Source organism: Anabas testudineus, chromosome 23, assembly GCF_900324465.2.
Source record: "Anabas testudineus chromosome 23, fAnaTes1.2, whole genome shotgun sequence".
Lineage (NCBI taxonomy): Eukaryota > Metazoa > Chordata > Actinopteri > Anabantiformes > Anabantidae > Anabas > Anabas testudineus.
In genome coordinates, this window is record NC_046631.1 from 7,674,320 (window position 1) to 7,694,997 (window position 20,678).

General features: G+C 39.5%; 1 protein-coding gene across 11 annotated transcripts in view; it reads right to left on the minus strand.

Moving 5' to 3' along the window:
• The window catches only part of LOC113163662 (ELKS/Rab6-interacting/CAST family member 1-like), a 95,156-nt gene that overhangs the window by 38,187 nt on the left and 36,291 nt on the right, over window positions 1-20,678 (minus strand). For 8 of the 11 annotated variants that reach the window (XR_003298921.1, XR_003298920.1, XM_026362458.1 and 5 more), the window contains 4 exons: window positions 16,814-16,825; window positions 9,968-10,103; window positions 7,810-7,941; window positions 2,456-2,616 (listed from right to left, as the gene is read on the minus strand). Coding sequence is in view for 8 of the 11 variants with exons in the window: in XM_026362458.1 (XP_026218243.1) it covers window positions 2,456-2,616; window positions 7,810-7,941; window positions 9,968-10,103; window positions 16,814-16,825 (441 nt within the window). In the remaining 3 variants the exon portion in view is untranslated. The remainder of the gene's footprint in view (window positions 1-2,455; window positions 2,617-7,809; window positions 7,942-9,967; window positions 10,104-16,813; window positions 16,826-20,678) is intronic. The other 3 variants (XR_003298922.1, XM_026362461.1, XM_026362459.1) reach the window with 1 other exon arrangement.

Consider the following 20,678-nt stretch of genomic DNA (forward strand, 5'->3'; position numbering starts at 1 on the left):
ACGCATTATTTCTACATACAGTATATTTTACTAATAGTAGACATGAAAAAATGTGCTGGAGTAAACATGATATGTATAACCAGCAACTATAACTCAAATATAGACAGACACCCTAACAACTACAGTACAATATGTGTGTATATGCAGTAATAAGAGAAGCAAAAGGCAAGAAAGTGAGGCTGAATGTTGGAATGCGTTCCTCCAGCTGTATTTGGAATATATTTCTGCATGGGAGTCAGAGTGTGTGCATGTGTGTTAATATATTCTATGTCTGTCCCAGAACGCTCTGACACATGTCGTATCATATATCATGACTTACAGTAACACTAAACCTTACACCAATGTAAAAGTGAGCAGCAAATCAGACATCAAACCCCAAAGAATTACAGCAGCCAGTGTGTGCAGAGACAGTTTCATGTGCATTACAAGGAGATATATGGACACGCAGGTCGCAGCCCCCTTTAACATCTTGTGCTTTACATGTGGGAGAAAGCCAGAAACAAATGATGTATTTGCTGACCAAACCCTAACGTCTTGTGAAAAATATGAGCAATGGCGTTGTGTGCATAACTCAGAGCAAGACAAGTAGCAGCTACCTGAAACATCTAAACTTTTCATTATGGGGAAACTACCCAAATCCCAAACGGTGTATCGTACATGGGAAGAATATCTTTATGCCGCTTGAAAACTATCATGTGTTATGATAGTGCTGTATGTTTTCAGCAAAGTATCAAATAATCACAAATAAATGTCACAATTCTTTATATTTGAGGCATAAAACACAGCAGATTGTAGTAGAGTTAGCGACACTCAATCAACATGAAAACAACTGTTGTCCAAGGCAACTCAATGCGCCTACAATAAATAAGTAATATCTTTAACAATCAATATTTTGGGAGAGAAACACTGAGCACGGAGAGGGGAACAAGGGGCAACAAGCTCTTCTATATAGCCTGCTACCAGAGATTTTATTTCATAGGTCACTAAAACTGTCAATTAAAGAAAAATTATCTTGTCATAGACACAAGTGAATCATAACTGCTATCCTATTATAGAGACCACAACAAAGATAAATGACAGCACTGATTTAGGTTGCCACTGGAGACTGATAAATCTAACCATGTACTGTATGTAGGATAGACTTTGTGTAAGTCTGCATCTGTATGTTTCTTATTATTTGCGTGTGTGTATGCTGTAAGTAAGGAAGCATGTGTGTTTGTTCATGTGTTTTTCAGTTCCATAATTAGTTATCATGGAGCCAGCATTTTGTTATATATTTTTTTTTCCTAGAAGGAACGCCGCACACATCTTGATGAAATAAATCAGTGCTGGGAACATGTGCACATGCACACATGCATGCAAAGTCAGTTAAGAAAACAAAGCCACACATTCTGAAGGGCTGTTACTATGTCGATAAAATGGTCAATTACTTGCTCACCTGGACTGTGAATGGACATGCTGTTGGACACACAATCTGTCTGTCTCTCAGAAACAAAGAAATGCAACACTGGTCGAATACAGTGCAGGAAAACAAAGTTCACCATCCCATTTGCCACTGATGCTACAGTAAGAGATAGTCCCACAGTGTGTATGAACAGGCAGGACATGCTAACACAGACATTTTAGTTGGTTTCTATTTCAGCCCAAAGCATCGTTCCACTAAATTAGACCTCATTGTAGGGTCTCAGAGAGGACGTAAAACAGCAGAAAATACACAGAATCATCAGACTGCTGGACTCCTCTTAGCTGCACATAAAATGCATACCCATCAATTAAAATGACATCGAAATTTACAATGAGTTACATTGTGTGCATGGATGTGTGCGGGTGTCTGTGCATGTAATCAATCATATGAAGAGCTGGACAGCAGTACACGGTTATTGCATTAGCACACTACTTACGTACGTCTATGGCTTTAAAGTGCGGAGAGAACGAGAAGATAAAAGAAGTACGAGGAAAAAAAGAGTTGATGAGGTGTGGTGTGACGATCGCGTCAATGTGACCACCTTCCTGGAACACTGAAGCAACATGGAAGACGGCAGGCGATATCACAAGAGTTGCTAATTTCAGGTAAAGCAGTTGAAGGTTGTTTGAGAGAGTAGCTTCACATCTGGTTGTAAATGTTGCTGTATAATGTACTGTACATGTTTACTGTAGCCAAGAGGCAAGTAAAGTAAGTTAAGGTGCAACAACACAGAAAAGTAAATACAGTGTTGTCAAAAATATTTATATGCAACTATTACGTCATGGAGAATTTGAAAACATGCATATTACTGCATATTAAAACGATTAAAATAGAGAAATAAATAATTGTGCACAGGCAGGAAGATGTTCTTTGGATTTTTGGAAACATGACAAATGACGCAAGCCTTTGGCCCAGTCAGTGTAAATGTTCAGCTGGTTTACATGTTAACATAAATAAAAGTATTAAGACGTGTGTTTTTTTAATTCTTACTTCATCTCCAGAACCTCCTCCAGGTGTTTCCGCCTCTCAGCCCGCAGGGCGGTCAGGTGACCTTCCTTTTCAGCCAGTGAGAGTTGAGTTGATGACAGCTTGGCTTTCATCACCTCCAGTTCCTGCTTCACCTTCTCCATGGCGACTAGCAAGTCTTCCACCTGACACACACACACACACACACACACACACACACACACATATATGAATTATAACTAATTTTAAACAAAATTCTTCTAACTTCTCTGTCCAAAGTTGTTTTTATCACTGTTGCTTATAGTTGGACTATAAGTGTGTGTTTGAATCTTCCTCTTTTTCTGCTATAAATTGAAATAATTTATGTGTTTTTACATAAAATTATTTAAAATTAACTATAATTAATTATAGTTTATTCTTGTTTTCTTTTTTCTCTAACCCTGTTTTTTCTGTGTTCATCTCTGTGTAACTCCACGTCACTGCTTAAAGTGTGTGAGGCTGGAATGTCAAGGTCAGTGTATGTATATATCATGCACAAACACACATGTGAAACGTCAAACAGATATACCCACACATTTACAGAAGTATGGCACAAATAAACACGAGTAAAAGCTGAAAGCAGCTGCTGTTCAGAGCGAAGACAGGACAAACACAAAACAACAGTGCTGCCGTCTAGGTGAAAACACCAATAAATAAAAACAGAACTCTAACAGAGCTTTGAATTGATTGAATTCATCACTTTTTTTTAATGAATTCTTGATTTTTCTTCCTTCATTAAACATTTTCCTAAACTTTCCCAGACTGCAAGAGTTCCTGTCATTCACCAGTTCATATCTGACAGTTAATTTTTGCCTGTGGCATTTCCAGTTCTGTCTTTCCATAAGATATTACATCATAATCTAAAAGTTGTTCTTAACCTGGAGATACAACACATGTAGCCCAATCAACAATGTTTTTCTTTGGTGTTTTTGATTTCTCCTAGCTGACATTTTGTCTGGATCAAACCAAGTAGAAGTCAGTCTTTTCAGAAAAAACTAAACATGACATGTTGAAGAGATGAGAGATGGAAAATGAGAACAAGAAGGATGGAGACAAATAAAAAGCATTTCTCATATATACATCTTTCTTTTTTTTTAATTTAGCCTGCTCATTATGTAAAGTGGTTTGTACTGGATAAAACAGGTTTATGATAACATCAGCATGAACGACTGAACAGATGCGGGAGGGAAAAGGAAAATCCACCAAATAACTTCAACGTTACTGCAGTTCACTTAAATAAAGCTGTGACAGAGTGAATGAAAACAGCTGAATGAAGACATGAATGGATGAAGGCTGGGATAGGCTACAGCATTCCCGCAACCCTTCAGAGGACAAGCGGTTAAGATGATGCATGGATGGATGAATGGTTGATGAAATGTACAGTAAAACACTGTGAGGTCTGTGATGTTAGTTACCTTTGACCACCTAAAGCTGGCTGTGGTGAACTCATGAATAGGAATGTGAGAGAGCTGTATACAAAAAAAGAAAGAGAAACAGAGAAATATGGGAGAAAACATAGAAAGGGAAGAGGGTGGAGGCATGATGTGGGAGAAAAGATGAATACAAAAATGTGGGCAACAGAGAGAATGTGGTATAAATAACAGTGAGGGAAGGAAAGAGAAGGAAAACAGCAAAGCAGAAGACCAAAGGTGGACATAGATGGAAAGAGACAAAGAATAAAGATGTGTAAAAGAGGACAAAATCAAGAGGTGAAAAAGTCACATGGGTGGAAAGCAGAGGAGGACATAAACAAGGTAATCGGGAGGAGAAAAGAGAGGTAAAGATACAATTAAAACAAACATGCAGAGAGGAAAAGCAAGAGAAAGGAGGGAGAGAAAAGTTTAAAAGATGATTAAGTGAAAAGATAAACTGTACAGCAAAAGGGTGAGGCAGTGAAAGCAAGATAAATAAATGTTAAGAGTATGAGAGAGAGAGATAAGAGCAAACATTTGATCAGCCAGAAACACAGGCAGTGTCAAAAATACAATTCACACAAGACTGAAGGGGAAAGAGTGGAGGAGAGGAGAGGAGAGGAGAGGAGAGGAGAGGAGAGGAGAGGAGAGGAGGAGAGGAGAGGAGAGGAGAGGAGAGGAGAGGAGAGGAGAGGAGAGGAGAGAGAGGAGAGCAGAGGAGAGAGAGAGAGCAGAGGAGAAGAGGAGAGGAGAGGAAAAGAGGCAGGAGATGAGAGTATTCTAAAGGAAAAGGTGAAGGAGGAGAGGAGGATAGAAAGGCCTTTGGCCGACATCTGAGATGTAGAGATTGAAGGATGAAGGGATGCAAGGAGGGGTGATGGGTTGAGGAGTGACGAGGCCCGGCTGGAAAATAACGAGCTGGAGGAAAGGACAGAAAGGCCTTAAGTTTCCTGAAAGTGTGTGTTTGTGTGTAATGATCACAATTTTATTTTAAGCGTAAAAAAAGGAAGAAGGAAGAAGAAGGTGCACTGAGTTCAAGGATTAAAACTGTCTAGTGAATAAAAGATGGAAAGCTGGAGAAGAGAGCGTCTGTCTTTATTTTAGCGATGGAGTGTGTCATACTGTTGACTCACTCCTCAGTCACACACACACACACACACACACACACCTTTCTTTAGTGTTCACATGTGCACTAGTGACTCATGTCTAGCAGAAAAGGTTTAGTATATTTTCATGTGGTCAACCATTTTTGCTGGATAAACGCTACTCATGGGTCAGTCCGTTGCTCACACACACACACACACACTCAGTCAATATATGGCTGCACACTAAAGATGTGTGTTCCACTGTCTTCCAATATGTAGTCATGGTGTGTGTGGTGTGTGTCTGGTTTGGCTGCATTTGCATGTATATGCGCCAACGCTATAATAAGCAATGCGTGTGCCTTTGAACACGCCGTCCTCATTAAAAGAGGAAATTGTCTCTCCCTCTCTCATCATTTTATAAATCATTATGTGAAAGGTTAATTGCCGTGTGACGCAGTTGTAAAATGGGAACGCAAAAATATTTATTTACAATTTACTTGTGTATATACAGACACGTTTCCCGTTAGAAAACCAAGGCTGTGTCCATCTGGCTCCTGCTGAATGCTATGTTGTGCCGTGTTGGTGCACTGTTTAAATAGCAGTTAGCACTTCTTTACACCATGTTTGAACGTGTGTGTATGTATGTGACACCGTGTCCTGTGTGTTTCTATCCTGTCTGTGAGTACCAAGTGCACATGTGCGTATGTTTGTAGGCTGAAAGGCCAAGTTAGTGTTGATGTTGGGTGAGGACTGCTCCGAGTGTCTGGCTGCCATCTCAGTTCACCACACGTTTCAGCTCCTTCCTGCTTCACTAAAGCATTTTAACACGAGAACGCTCTCCAGCACCCTATCCTGGCCTAAATGGCCTCAGTTCTGTCTAATTAAAACTGTCACTTGTAGCATTTTGAAGCATTTCAATATTTTGCTCCCAAATTAAATGTGATACCTTGGCACAGTAACTATATACAAATGAATCACAGTCAGTTTGAGGAGGAACACGTTAGATTGGAGTTTTCCATCTATTTTTTATAGGTTCCAGTATTGTGAAAACGTGAAACTTCAGGCCTGGTTAATCTTATAGGGGCCCCTATAAGAGTAACTCTGCAAATGTGTCTCTGCTGTAGGAAATTGTAATTAAGCCACAGGTTTGTCCTCAATGATGATCAGCTCATTGAGTTCATCCGGCCAAAACACAGGTATGGGTGCAATAGAAGTTCCTATAGTGAAAAACAGGCTATGAATAGTACAGACTGTGTATGGGAAAAGGTAAAGTAGTAATTTATTGATAGTCAAGTGCTACAAAAGGCATCACTGCTGATTTGAAATGCTAATCATGCTCATCTCTAAAGTGCCTTTACACTACCTAAAAATAGTTAAATCGTTAAAACGTTGTGCGTGACTTTAAGATAAGACATCCCTGCTTTTTCAAACCTTTCATTAAGGCTGTGTCAAAAAAAGCGTCAGATATCCAAATCTAAAAGGTAATTTCGTTTTGGTTGCATTATCACATCAAAAGGAAAATCCGACCTGTCAAGTGCATAATTAGAAACATGTTTTCCTGTTGCAGTTAGCAGCATATTTGAAAACATCAGGATCTTGACTTGACTTAAAATAAGATTTCTGCATGTCTGAGCAGAGTTGGCCATAGTTGGAAAAGCTAAATTTGGTTTGTTAGCTTTGTTTCACCTTCAGGTAGAATGTATAACTCCTCTGTGTTTTAAATTGGTTGTATTTATACTGTACATGTTGGAATGAAAAGAGCTTATCAACTGTGGCTAACAGACTGTATAGAGATGTGGAACTACGGGCCAGATAGCCAGAACTTCCTGAATAAACTTGAACTTGAAGTGTATCTATGTGTCCATCATGCTCTTTTCTTACCCTTGATCTGTCTTTCCTCTTACACATTTCTCTATCTAGAATTCTGCTGTGGCACTTGTTTGACATTTACCACAGACGAGGGCTCAAAAGTAAAACATCTGTTTGCATGCCTGTCTTTATGTGTCTGTCCAGAAGCAGTCTGGTACATAAAGGCCAGAGAGGACGGCCAACATTTAGAGACCGTAATAACAATGGAGTCCAGCTGTTTTGCCAACAGCTACAGCAGCTCGTGTTTTTTCAGGGCAGCTTTCATCCTTAAAGCCCACGCTGTTTTTTCCCACTTGTCAAAACCCATCCAGACACTGAGGAACATTTCCCATCTCTATGGCCTTGTTAAGTCACTGGTACCCCAGGGGATGACCAACAAGCACACACAAACACGCTGGTCTGAGGTTGAATCCACTAAACCCTTCCCCACTGAGCCTCCCTTAACACCATCATGAACTTTCCACTGTCTCAATGTAGATAAAACAAGTTAACAAATTGAAGTGGTTGGCTTGTGCTCCATTTAAAAAACAGCTGTTTGTATGTTGCTGGCTGCAGTAGACAAAATACACAGTGTTCTTTAAATAGGAATGTATTTACTGTACCTCTCCTCCAAATGAGGAGTGACTGGACAAACACACACACAAGCACACACACACCTGAATAAGCTCAGTTGGCACATGGTGTGTGTTTGCGACTACCATTAGACACCTTTGGCACAGCAGTGTTTAGCTATGTCAGAAAATGTTTTTATGTTACCCTAAAGATGTTTGTGTGTTTGTGTTCCTTCTACAGTACGTTTGTCCAAACGTCCCACGCTGACAGTAAAATTAAGGAAATCCTAGAAAGTGACAAAGTGTGTGTCTATGTTGATGGGGGTTGAGTTTAAGGAAAGATTTGGGTCACACATTTACTAGTTGGGGTTAATCTTAGACATACAGAAACATAATTGTGTGTGTATCGGCTACTGTGGTACCTGTCTCTCAGCCTGTGTCCGCGCCTGCTCCTCCTGGGCGAGCACCACCTCCCTCTCCGCCGTGATCTGAACACTCTCCCTCAGTGCCTCCTCGAGCTCCTCGATGCGCTCCTCCTTCTGATGGAGGGAGTCCTACAGAGAGAAAGACCCTGATTCAATTACTGCAGCATTCATTAAAGGACACCATTAGGAGTCTACAGCCTTTTTAGGAGCTCTATGAGGCTGGATTTTTGAACAGTGCTATGAATTTAATATTAATATTAATTAATTAATTTATTTATTAATATTCAAAAGAGGACATTTCACTTAAAATCACGTGTTCAGCTTAAGACAGTGACAGTCAGTATAAAACCTGTATTAAACCCAGTCAATGGTTTTTAAAATTTTTGAATTTGGACCAAAGGGATGCACAGCCACATCATTTCAGCTTTTCTAATGTCTCAGTTAGTTTAGTTTATATGACTACAAATCGATTTTCAATAGACTGTCGATTATTATTAAGTTATGGCCTGGCCAAATACAGTTGTTAATTGCAAATATTGTTATATAATATATAAAATAAGAGTTTCTCATTCAAGTCGAGTCATCAAAAGGTTTCTTTACATTGTGGGATTTAAAAATGTCTTTAGGGAGGCTTTTAATTTAAATTTACACTAGCCAGAAAATTAAATGACTTGCTCATAGTCATTACAGAACCATCCTTAATTTGACATCCGTCATATCTGATAGAGTGTGTTCTAAGTTTCCCCTAACAGAAGCTCTCCCTGTCATATCTTGCTTAACAAATCCCCAGAGCGAAAACTTGGACACTCCTCATTCCAGTTTTCCGCTCCCTGTAACTGGAATAAGCTGCAAAAAGACTTGCAAACTAGACAATCTGATCTCCATCTGCCTCCGAGAACTGTCGGGAATTCCCTATCACATATGAAACCGTTTCTAAGTAAAATGACTAAATAAACTTCCCCTATAAGCGCTTTTCCCTGATCCTTCCTGGTTAAATTAAAGTTGAATACATAACTGATGGAGACAGGGTGGGACTCAGATGATGAGACATTACAGTGGCGCTGAACAAACCTTCAGAACATCTCAAACACATGTGCTGTGAATCTGTATCTGGACCCAACATTACTTGGTGTCTAACTATGCAGACTCAGATGGACTTTAATTGGATTAAATCTTTGTATTGTATTGAATTAAATTTATGGTCTAAATTACACTTGCATTCCATTTACAGTCTTCAGTGCTGGTTAAACTCATACACACACAGTTATAATTGTAACCACTGCGGTCTCATAAGTCTAAGTGACTCACATAGCTATCAGCTCATCTCCCAACCACACATACACACAAATGACAACTTCCAACCTCCTTAAACCAAAGATCAATCATAGCTTGAGGGATCATACGTTTATTTGTGCGCACACAAACACACACACACACAGAAAGAGTGCTGTCATCTGCCTCTAATCAGACAGGCCATAGAGGTTAACGTTTACTGGAAGAGGAGAGGGCGGAGCAAGAGGAGAATGGATGAGAAAAAAAAAGGATTTTTGATGAATTGTTCAGAGTGAAAACGGGAACATTAACGTTAGAGACACAGAAGAATTAGACCGCAGTAACTACCGTCACCGTTCAGGACTGCTCATCTTGTGGTCATTTGACACCCCAGCAGACAATTAGGATTTACTCTCGCACCACAGGAAGCATTTAAAACCCACAGCATTCACTTCATAGTTGAGTGTGTGGGTCTCCTCTTTCTCCACTAATCACCTCTGCTCTCATTTTATCAACCTTTTCTCCCCTTCACCCCTTCCACGGTTTTCTGTCTCCTCTCCATCTTCCATCTGCTGCCCCTGTCAATCAACCTCTTCTGTTACCCATTCTCACACACTCCCTGAGTGAGAGCTGCATTGCGTATGTGTGTGTGTGTGTGCGTGTGAATGCGTGAGCGAGAGAGTGTGTTTGACATTGCCTCAGGCTGCTCCCTGTCATAATTGTCACGTTACAATGAAGCATTGTTGTGATAGCAGGCAATATTCAAGGTAGGACACAGAGAAGTTGGAGAGAAACTTTTTCTGTGTCACTTTTTTCAGTCCCTCATTTCATCCCACCTCATTTAGCTACTACCCTCTTCCTTTTCCTCATCATCCCTTCATACCTTTATTTGCTGGGAGCTTTCATTTAGATTGTCCTCTCTCTTCTTGGCCTCCTCCATCAGTTGGGCGTTCCTGCTCTTCTCCACCTGCTCCTTGTGTTTCAGGTTGGCCACCTTCTTTGACTGGTCCTTCATCTGCCTGCACACATATAAACACAAATCCATAGTCAAAATCCATCAAATACTAATGAGATTTAGTTTAGACAGGTGTCAACAGAAGACAGATTTGTATTTTTATTATCTATTTGAGCAATATTTCTATATTCTGTGACAGACTATACTCCTCTATGTCTATTATTTTCCACTAAAAGCTGTTTTTACTAAAGGTTTTTATTAGATGCTGTTTTTACTAAAAGTCATTTAGTCTTCACTGCTTCTCAGTGACTGACGTAGTCTGCATGAACATCATAAAATTAATTATGGCACATTTTAATTGATGACTAGACTCACTGGCCAGCACTATTACTGAACCAGCATGGGTTGTATGAGGAATGCATGCCCCAAATTAAATGCTGGCCATGGTAGTGGCCTTTTTAGAGTAGAGGATGACTGTACACAAAGCTGTAACAATTTTACTACACCATCAACATCATTTGGACCACAAACACATAATATTAGAAAGCTGATTGAAAAAATATATTATAAAAACAAAATCTATAATTTGATTCAACTGTGGACTCCAAAAGTGCTCAAATAACATGAGGGATACTGGCATCTGGGTCTAAATCATGGCTGCAAATACACAACCCTTTGTTATGTGTTATCCTTTTTGCATCTGTTGTGATTTTCTGTAATTTCCATACTGTCAAACAAAGACCACTATGCTAGGAATTGGTTAGGACAAGAAAAACCTTCACTTTGATCGGTAAGGTAGGCAGTTTAGGACCTTCTACCTTACCTAACATACCTAAAATCTCCATTCAACAGAGTCATACCTTAAATTTGGAAGGTTATGGAGCACACCACATATTCCTGACATCCCACTCTTAAGCTATTCTGAGATCTGACACCATAAAAATGGAGAAGCCATAGGAAGTACCAGCTCTGTGCTACAATAGCATCTAAAATGTGTCTTAAATTGCGAAACTCTGCCACATTGACCGAGCATATATGACCATAAACACATGCAACAACAACAATCAAAATGAAAACACCTGCATCCAGTCACACAGGTAACAAACTGTCTCCCACCAAACGTTACTGCAAAGACACTGTAACACAAACTAATCAACAAATGAATGCATTACAATGCTACAATAAAATGTTATGAGTTCAGTAGAAAGTGTAAGTGCATAACTTTGAAGATAAGAAAAAGGAGATCCGTGAAAAACTATGAATCACCGACTAGATGGTATTTGAGATTTCACCACGTAGTCAAGTATGAGAGGCTTTTCACAGAGGGATTACTGGGTGTCGGGAAGCAGAGCCTAAATCAGCATCTGGGGAATGAAGGAGCGGGAGAGCAAGAGTAAAAGAGGGTAGAGAGAGAGAGAGATTCCTCATGGGGGAAACGGGGTTATGAGATGGAGAAAGTGTTTAATCCTTGTTTAAGTTGTCTGAAAGCCATAGTGGCTCTGTCACAGACCTATCAGCTATCACACCAGCTTGCCTTGATCACGACTTTTCATACCTTTCATACACGCACACATGTGGACTAACCCAAACTAATGCCAGTAGGATTTAACAATGTCTACTGAATCATGACACAGTTGAAAGACAAGTCAAACACAAAGGATGAATGTGCACACATTGGCACTTATCCAACAAAGACACTTGTAAGACAAAACTAAGCTGTTGGCTAACACATTAGAAATTGATCAAACTCAGTAAAAGTCTTTGTTTTTTTCTGCACATGCCCTCAAGTCTTGTGCATGTGTGTGATTTTTAAAAATATGTATACATCTGTGCAAATGTTTATACGCGTGTGTGTGTGTGTCTGTTTTAAATAACTTTTTATATGCTTGTAGATAAATTAATTTTTTCCCAGTGATTGGAAACCGCACAAAACTCCAGTGGTTTTATGACCTGTACCTGTTCCCTAAGAGGTAAACCCTACCCCTAGTCATCTCTAAGAAGCACTGTGTGCATCTATTCTATATTTCTAGTGTATTATACATATTCAACTACCTTAGCTATTATCACACCAACTTTCTTTCACCTTTTCTGTCTCTCTAAGCCATTTAACACCTGCTAAGCTAAGCCAAAATAATACAAGTGATTCATCAAATGGCTTTTGTATCTGTATGACTGCCAGAAAAGTTGAGAAATAATATTGGCAGAGAATAGAAACATACAATCCTCAGTGTGTTTGCTAAAAGGTCCAGGGGGGCCAATTGTAAACTGTCCAGAGAAACAGGGAAAGCTGGAGGAAAAAACTAAAATGAGACAACAGAGCCAAAACTGTCTCCAGCACCTGGGCGTTTAAAGCTTGCAGAACAGTAATCAACGTGTTAGGCTCCGTGTGTGGGGGCTTTACTTGTATTGTTTGTGTGTGCATTTTAAAGACCTGCATATGCAGCATGTTGCATCGATATTACATCCAAATTGTGTTCAAATGTTAAACTGGAAAATGGATGAAGTAAGCGTGGAGTCAAATGCATTATGGTGGTTTTTCTTGTTTCCTTTGTTGGGTCCTGAGTTCAGTTTGCACCTTTAAAGTGGGAAAAAAGTAATTTGAATATTTGGGATCAATTTTGTGCTATACACCCCGTGTGAGCGTGTAACAAGTCATAAATAGCCAGGAATGTTCCTATTGGAGGATTTCCAGGTCCCTCCAACCATCTGGTTAGCTCTCTGAGGTTTCCCCCCTTCATGCTACATTTACTGTATGTGTGTGACTGCATGTGTGTGTGGAATAAACTTTGAGTTTGTAACGTTTCCTACTGGCACTCAGTTCCCACTTAAACTCTCTCCTCTTTCCTTTTGCTAATGCTAAACACTTGTTTTGTTAAAACCTCACTTGTTTGCCTGTATCGCTTTTCAGCACACAGACCATTTGCAAGAGAAACTATCATGTATTTGGATCAGATAACGAATTCCTCCTCATCCTCCCTCTACTCAATGGAATTTTCAAACCAACCCCGCTTTTTCCATCCACCTATTTGCCCATTTTTTTGCATGTTGCATTATAATTATTTGCATGAAAGCAACCGTTTACGTGCATTTAGCCAATGTATGAGGACAAATGTACTTTCTTGACCACTCCTGTTTCTTTTCAGTTTCCTCTGAGCCCGCACCCTCTCCAAATACAACATTACGCTTTTCTTCGGATAAAATATTTTCATCAGACCATGGACCATTACTTTTCTCCTTTCCTTTCACTGATTCCTGCCTCCCCCTCTTTTGCCACTTCCATTGCTTGTGCTTTACTTTGCCTTGGACACCTCTTCCCTCTATAAAAAAACATGGGTCAGAATACAGCCAAGTCTAGTGGACAAACAATTACAAAATCTTTCATGGTTTTATCATGACACAAGTTGTACTCTCAGACTCAAACTCAAGTTGCTTGCTGAACTCTGTGGCTTTGCTGAGCAGAGGCACAGCGCCATTTGAAGTTGTTTTAATATGTAAAATACTTCCTTTCCTCCCTCTCTGAAATCAACTGCTGCAAACCGCTGGAGGAGGCGGAATCACAGGAGAATTCACTTTATCCACAACACTGTAAACACGACATACTAATGTGTGGTGAAACCTTGTCTGCACACACATAAACACAGAAAGTGCACACACACACACACACACACACAGTTATGCAGCCTTTGACACACTGTGTAAATGTACACAAACGGCACAAATTTACCAGAACTGTGCATGATACACACATAGATGCACACATCTAAACTGCTGTGAACTGTTCCAAACACAACCTGCTTTGTATTAGATCAAATCTCTCTGTCGGACCACACACAAATATATTTAAAGCACACACACATTTGTAAACACATCCAGTTGTGAAGGCAATTGCACGTAACGTAACAACATGCATCCTTTTTCCAACATTCACACACAAATACAGAGAGTGCAGACATGGCGGCATACACTGTAAACATATTATGTGCTAAGCTTGTCGAAGGCGCTTTGAACTTAATGAATTTTGTAAAACCTCAAAAATACTCATAACATACATTGGGGTGCTGACCAAACATACACACTTATATTGCATGTACACACAGACACATACTCACAAATGTACAAAGAGCCTTCATTAACCTCAAATATGTAATAAAAAAAATAAAAAATGGAAACTCACACACATATACACACAATCCCATAAAGTACACTAAAGCTAAAACTCTGCTAAATAAAAAAAACTTCTCAGCTTCCCTCATTAGCATGCTGCAGATATCCAGGGACCCACATTAAGGTAATATTAATTTTATATTTGGAGCCCTGTATAAATATTTAATCAGAAATGCTCGTGGGCCTCATGTATGTTTACTACACATAGCTCACCCAACATTAACATCAAGGATTTCCTTTTAACTATTTGCAATTCAGTATTTCCTTTAAAAATACAGGAAATATTGGTTTGGTTTACTAAGCCTATAAAAACTATAACACATAGTAAAATACACACTCTAGAAGAAATGACCAAAACTTTTAGTCTTGCTCACTGCAGAGGAAAAATGAACAATTCAAGAAGTCCATTTTAAAGGGAGGAGGAATTTGTGAGGTAAACAGGGAGGTAAGGCAGCTATGTGACCCATGTGTATGTGTACAAACTACCACAGTGTGGGTTACTGGAAACTGTAAAACTGTAAAAATACTGTGATACGAAAGCAGACGGATAAAATGTCTTTTCCAATAGCATCTGTACTTATGAAAATAAATCATATTTATGGGATATATCCACACTTCAGAGCAAACCATACACTAAACGGAGAGTGTTTAGATAATAGTAACAGTGTAAGCATGTGACAGAGAGCTGGAGTTGATTTTGGCAGTGTCTTTGTTTAACATGGAGAACAGTGAAGTCCCTAAATTAAACACTGACACACTGTTCTTCAGCTTCATATTCATCTTTTGATCTGAAATCTAGATTATATCGCAGATGATTCAACGGCACAAGATATTTAGCTTAGCTCAGAGTCTAAATACTGATTTTACATACTACTATATGCATAAAATACATACATCCAGTGACGTACAGTATAATTCAAACAATAAAACAATAGAAAGTGAACAGCCACTGTAAACTATGGTGCAGACTTTTATTTTTATTTTCTAAAATACTCTCTTTTTTTATTTTCTTTTTGTACGTGTTTACAAGTATTTTAATTAGCCAACTCTAAGAAGTCGTCCCTGTTGTACTGTTGTCACCTATTAGCTTGCAAATTCCTCCTTGCATGTGTATTTGTGTGTGTGAAAAACAGACAAAAACAATGTGCATGGTCTGTGATAGTGAGTGTGTGTGTGTATCTGCTTGTTGTCACCCATTAGCTGACAAATCCCTGCACCACCTCAGTGCTCAGAGTCATACAGGACCTCAAAGGGATCACACACACACACACACAGACACACACTCACACACACACATGCACACAAAAGAAACAATGCAACTCCCTTTTAAGCTACAGAAAGCTTGATGTCAGACATTTGGCAGTGGGTAAGGAGTTCCTTAGCTCAAGATCAAAAGCAAACAGGAAAAAAGGCAGGATGGGAAAAAACAAAACAACACAAAAAAAGGGACAGAAGAAGACAAAGAAGTCTTCTGTTGTCTACTAGACAGCGAGGCAATACTAACTTTTTCTTTTGTTCGTTTCTCCCTCTAGAGTTGAATCACAAAACACCAGAACAACAACTATGAAAAGGCTGACAAGACGGCAGGGTGAAGAGTGGCTGTAGAGGTTGAAAAAGAAAGAAGGAGCAAGGAAAGAGCTGGCACTGGGGAAACCTTTACTGCAGAGCAGAGTGCACAAAGCACTCAAACCGCCAGATTTATGCAGGAAACAGAAGGAAGAAGTGGTTATTATGTGGTCGATCAGAATGTGTAGGTCAGAGAAATTTCAATATGACTTTGATATGTCTATTAGAAAAGACCAACTTCAGACTTTGGGTTTTGCATGCTGAAATCACATTAGAGTAACCTCCTGAATGTGGATAAGAATATTTAAAAGTCAGGATATGAATACTTAAAGATAGCTTGATATATTCCCTTTTTTGACATTTTCTTAATGTCTGCCAGGAGCCAGTTACAGTAACTTAGCTTAGCATAAAGACTGGAAATAAAGCCGGTCTCCTGTCTCCAGCAACATCTTTACCGGACAATCATTTCCTCTAATGCTAAAACATATAAGCTTATTTCAGGCCAGAAGGGTTGAACAGCTGAAACAGTTCACCACAACTTGAGCTGAATCCCAGGCCATTTTAACAGCTTACCAAAAGTAGTGATCTGTAGAAGAGCCACAAAGACAGACACCAACAGAAGTTAGGAGACCTCCGAGCAAAAGTTCACAGCTGTCCAAGTTAATAATGGCAACACATTGCTTAAACATTTTTCTTGTTTGCTCTGGTAGCCTTGAATTTGAGGTTATTCAATTTAATGCTAGTATCAAAGTTCAAATGCCAGTATGAGGATGAGACTGGTGGAGTGTTATAATGCAGAGTGGCAGAAAGAAACAATAATGTTTCCTCATCAAAGAGGCCGTGATGTGACAGAGAAAGAGAGCAGAGTGAAAGTCAAGGTGTCTCCTTCAAAGACAGAGAGACATGAGGAGAATGATTAAAAACAGAGTTTATGACAGAATGAAAGAGATGAGTGTCTTGATGAAGGACAAGAAGTATGACAATGAAGGAGAGAGATGAGAAAGACAGACAGCGATGGAAGAAAAATAGGCATGCAGTACTAACCTTGAGGCAAAACTGGGTAGAGCAGGAAGCAGCATGGCGTTGTAAAGATAAAAGACAGGGAAAGAGAGACAGAGAGGGAAAGGTGAGAGGGGAGACAGGAGTTGAGCGTTAGATTGGCCAGCTTGATCACTCTTCAAAGAGGTACGAGATGAGAGAGAAGTGACAGAGAGACAGAAAGAGACATACAGTAATTAAACTGCAGGCAGACAGGAAGACAGGCATGACCAAGCAAACAGTTAGGCAGGCAGACAGTCACACAGACAGGTTAAGTGCAGGTAATTCAATACAGCACTGAGGGCTATGAGGGACCAGTTCACCTCACCTGACCTCTAAACACACACTGCCAAAACTGCAACTATAAACCCCAGAAAATAAGCAATTAGCCAATCAAAGTATGAAGCGAGAGCATGCTCACAATAAATTCTTTCTTTAACGTTTTCTTCGCTGTTTTGCTTGATAACTTATTTAGCTTCTCACAGGGGCCAATTTAAAAGTATGCAACTTGGGGATTTGTGAAGTCTGCACCAAAAGGCATGAGAAACGCAAATATTAACGATGAAATCTGAAGATGATTTACTTCCTACATTGATTGACCCCTAAGGTATTCCTAACAATAACGGCTGGTTAGTGTAGTGGTAACATCACCGCCTCCCATGTGGGAGACTGGGGTTCAAATCCCAGCTATGGCTACCTCCAGTAGGGGTCCTTAGGCAAGACCTCCTCACGCTGCCCTGCCTACCTTTGTACCTTGTAATGCCTTGTAAGTCGCTTTGGATAAAAGCGTCTGCTAAATGACTGTAATGTAATGTAATGTAATAACTCTTTGTGTTTGGTTGAGCCCAAAGTCCTGGGTGAAAGCAGACTAATAAAAGCATGCCAGAGACAAATTGTCCATCACAGTCCAACAATGTAACACGCAATAAGATGATATAATTCCCCATTACTCAGGTTAATACTCACATTTCTTTATTTTTCTCAAATCATCTCCCTCTTTTTACTTTTTCAGTTGTTCCTATCAGTTTCTCTCTATTCTCACCTGTTCTTTTTTTCATTCTCTATTTATGTCCCCACCCGTTATATTTCTGTCTCGCCATTTTCCTCTCTAAAACACCACCTTCCTGTCCCTTTTCCTCTTTCTTTCTCTCTTTGTTTTCCACTCATACATCCAAATCCTTTATTTTGGCCATCAGGGCAGATTTTCAGCTCCATTTCCCCTCAGTGTGAAGTCACTCAGTCTGCTCCAATTACCATCCTAGTTACTGAAATAAATAACCTGGTACCATTACAGCTGGATTTACACTAGAAGGGAGAGAGAGAGGCTTGATTTTTTGCCCTTGTTTAACCCACATCTGATCTTTTCATTAGTAATGTTCCTGCTGCTCACTCATAGCCCAGGGTTAGCCCTGTGCCAAGCAAAGAGTTGGCCACTGGCAAATGCGTCCTCCTCTGACATACTTGTTAGCTTGAGGCTAAATCTTTAATTCACCGCAGGGTTAGGTGGCCCTGGAATAAAGGCAATATCATTACTTCACTTAATGTTACATGGTCAGAGCTTGTAGGTTAAAAAAAGCCCAGTTATTCAATATATTATTACAATCCTAAACTGGGAATATTATCCGTGGACAGTTTCCCAACAATATAATATTATAAAGTAACAATATTTTCACAGTTACAAAGACTGACATCTGTGATGAACTGCTGTTGGCTTAATGGTACCTGGACACAAGGCTTTGAAGCAGGAGTACAAACTAAAATAAGGCTGTATCAACTGACTGAAAAATGATTGTCCAGTTATAGCTTAGCTATCATAACTCGGCACAGCAGGTCTGTCTAGCGCTGTATTTCTACAAGAAGCACATCATTAACTAAGTTGCACATATTTTATGAAGTTACAGGCAACTTCAGACCAGTGGTCACGCAATCATGGTGCAGGCAGACAATCCACTCCAACATAACCAGATAACCTAATCTAGGATTAGACCATCCAGCATTAGTCATTTGAGCCTTGTGCTCTTTAGAAAAAAATGGGGCCTAGTTCTGATTCAGTTCTGTTTTTGGCATGTCAGAGCTCAGCCACAGCTTTACAACAGCGAGGAATAGTTACTCTCATCATAGATCTAACAGCTAAAGGAAACCACTAAAAGCAAAGGTGTAAAAAGTATCATATGTCCTTGTACCAGCAAATATAACCACACACTGTTTTTAAACTAATGAAAAATAAATTTACAGTAATGCTACATTTCTTATAGTCTGCTTAATCCTATTTTTACTATTGTAGAATGCTGTTCTCAAACACACAGCACTAAACCCAAATCCAATACCTTTCCAGTTTCCCAAGAGCAGGTTGAAATTCAGATATTAAATATCAGTTGCTTAGAAGCTTTTATTTTATTGCAATCCACTGAGAGAATTACATAAATCTCTCAAATGCACATTGTGTAAGAGTTGAAAAAGTCCAATATGAACACTCATCTACATTTTTAAATGTTATTAAGTTACATCATAATATTATTCACAAACTTAGCCCTGCTGTAAATCTGCATCTGCGGCTACCTACAGACTAAAAAGCACACATATATAGTGAAAACCCACCAGTTTAAAGTGAGCAGGTGCTGAATTATTAATAGCTGTGTTTTTCTGCTGGCCAGAAAGAGACACAGTGAGGAAATACTGAATCTCCCTAAATTCGTTAACAACAATTAATCTTACAGTCAAATACTAAACACACAGACAGACAGAAAGCAAGACAGACAGTTTAGAGTGGGAGTGCGTAGAGAGCCTGTCCAAGGAATAAACCAGCAGAAAAGATTAAAGAGCCAGAAACAGAGAAGGTGCAGACAGACATTATACTATAGTTCAGAAATCAAAGGCATCAAGAGGCATACAGGCAGACCGAGCAGTTTTCATATCCACAGATTACTCTGATCTATCTAATCCTCAGGGACAAATTTACTCTCACTACTAAAATATATCCAAACTCGTTATGGACCTTATTTAAATTCTGTGGCCGAAGGTGTTAAGGGCATGACCAATGCTGGTGGGCCATTTTGTGACCACCAGTGTGGCGTAGCAAGTGAAAAAGAGAGAGACTGAGACTTTGGAAAAAGAAAAAGTTCATCTCTGTGAAGGATGGGAAGTTAAACAGTTGCCATGAATATGTGAAAATTAACAGGTAGCTGGTAGCTGAGCTAAGGTAGGTAGCTGATCTGTATTGGTGCAGCGGCTGCTGGAATATCTCTGGGCTGGTAAATTAATTTACACTTGTCTCCTCCTCTGCATATGTGAAAATATATTCATCTCGAATAGGATGTTGATAAATAATAATGATAGGAAGTTGATGAAAGTGCAGCAAACAGAAAGAAGCCACACTTTTTTGACTTTGGAGCAGTCGCTGTGGGTGCACACCTGTGCCAGGTGATGGCACAATAATTGCACTCCGTCTGGGTTTGCAATAAGAGTGGGTCTGAACAGGCCCTACTGCAAACGCTATCGTGGTCCAAAATGTGCACCAGAACTACACTGAATCACCTAATCTCCATAAACACAGCCCAAGCCATGTTTCTTCACCCAGCACAATCAAATCTTCATTAAATAAGTGACTTTATCTCCTGAAACTCTTGTTTTCTATTGTTCAAAAAATCTAAAAACAAAAACAGACAAACATCAGAAAACATTGAACAACAGACAGAAAAACATCAAACAGATTCTTAGAGATACAGGTAAACGTGGAGGCAGGCATGCATGCAGGCAAACAGACAAACAATCGTGTTTACACAGAGACTAAAGACAAATTAAGGTTAAGATTGGCTTATGAGGTAGATAGTATATTTAGACATAGACCCCATCAACACTCAATTTTAAAATG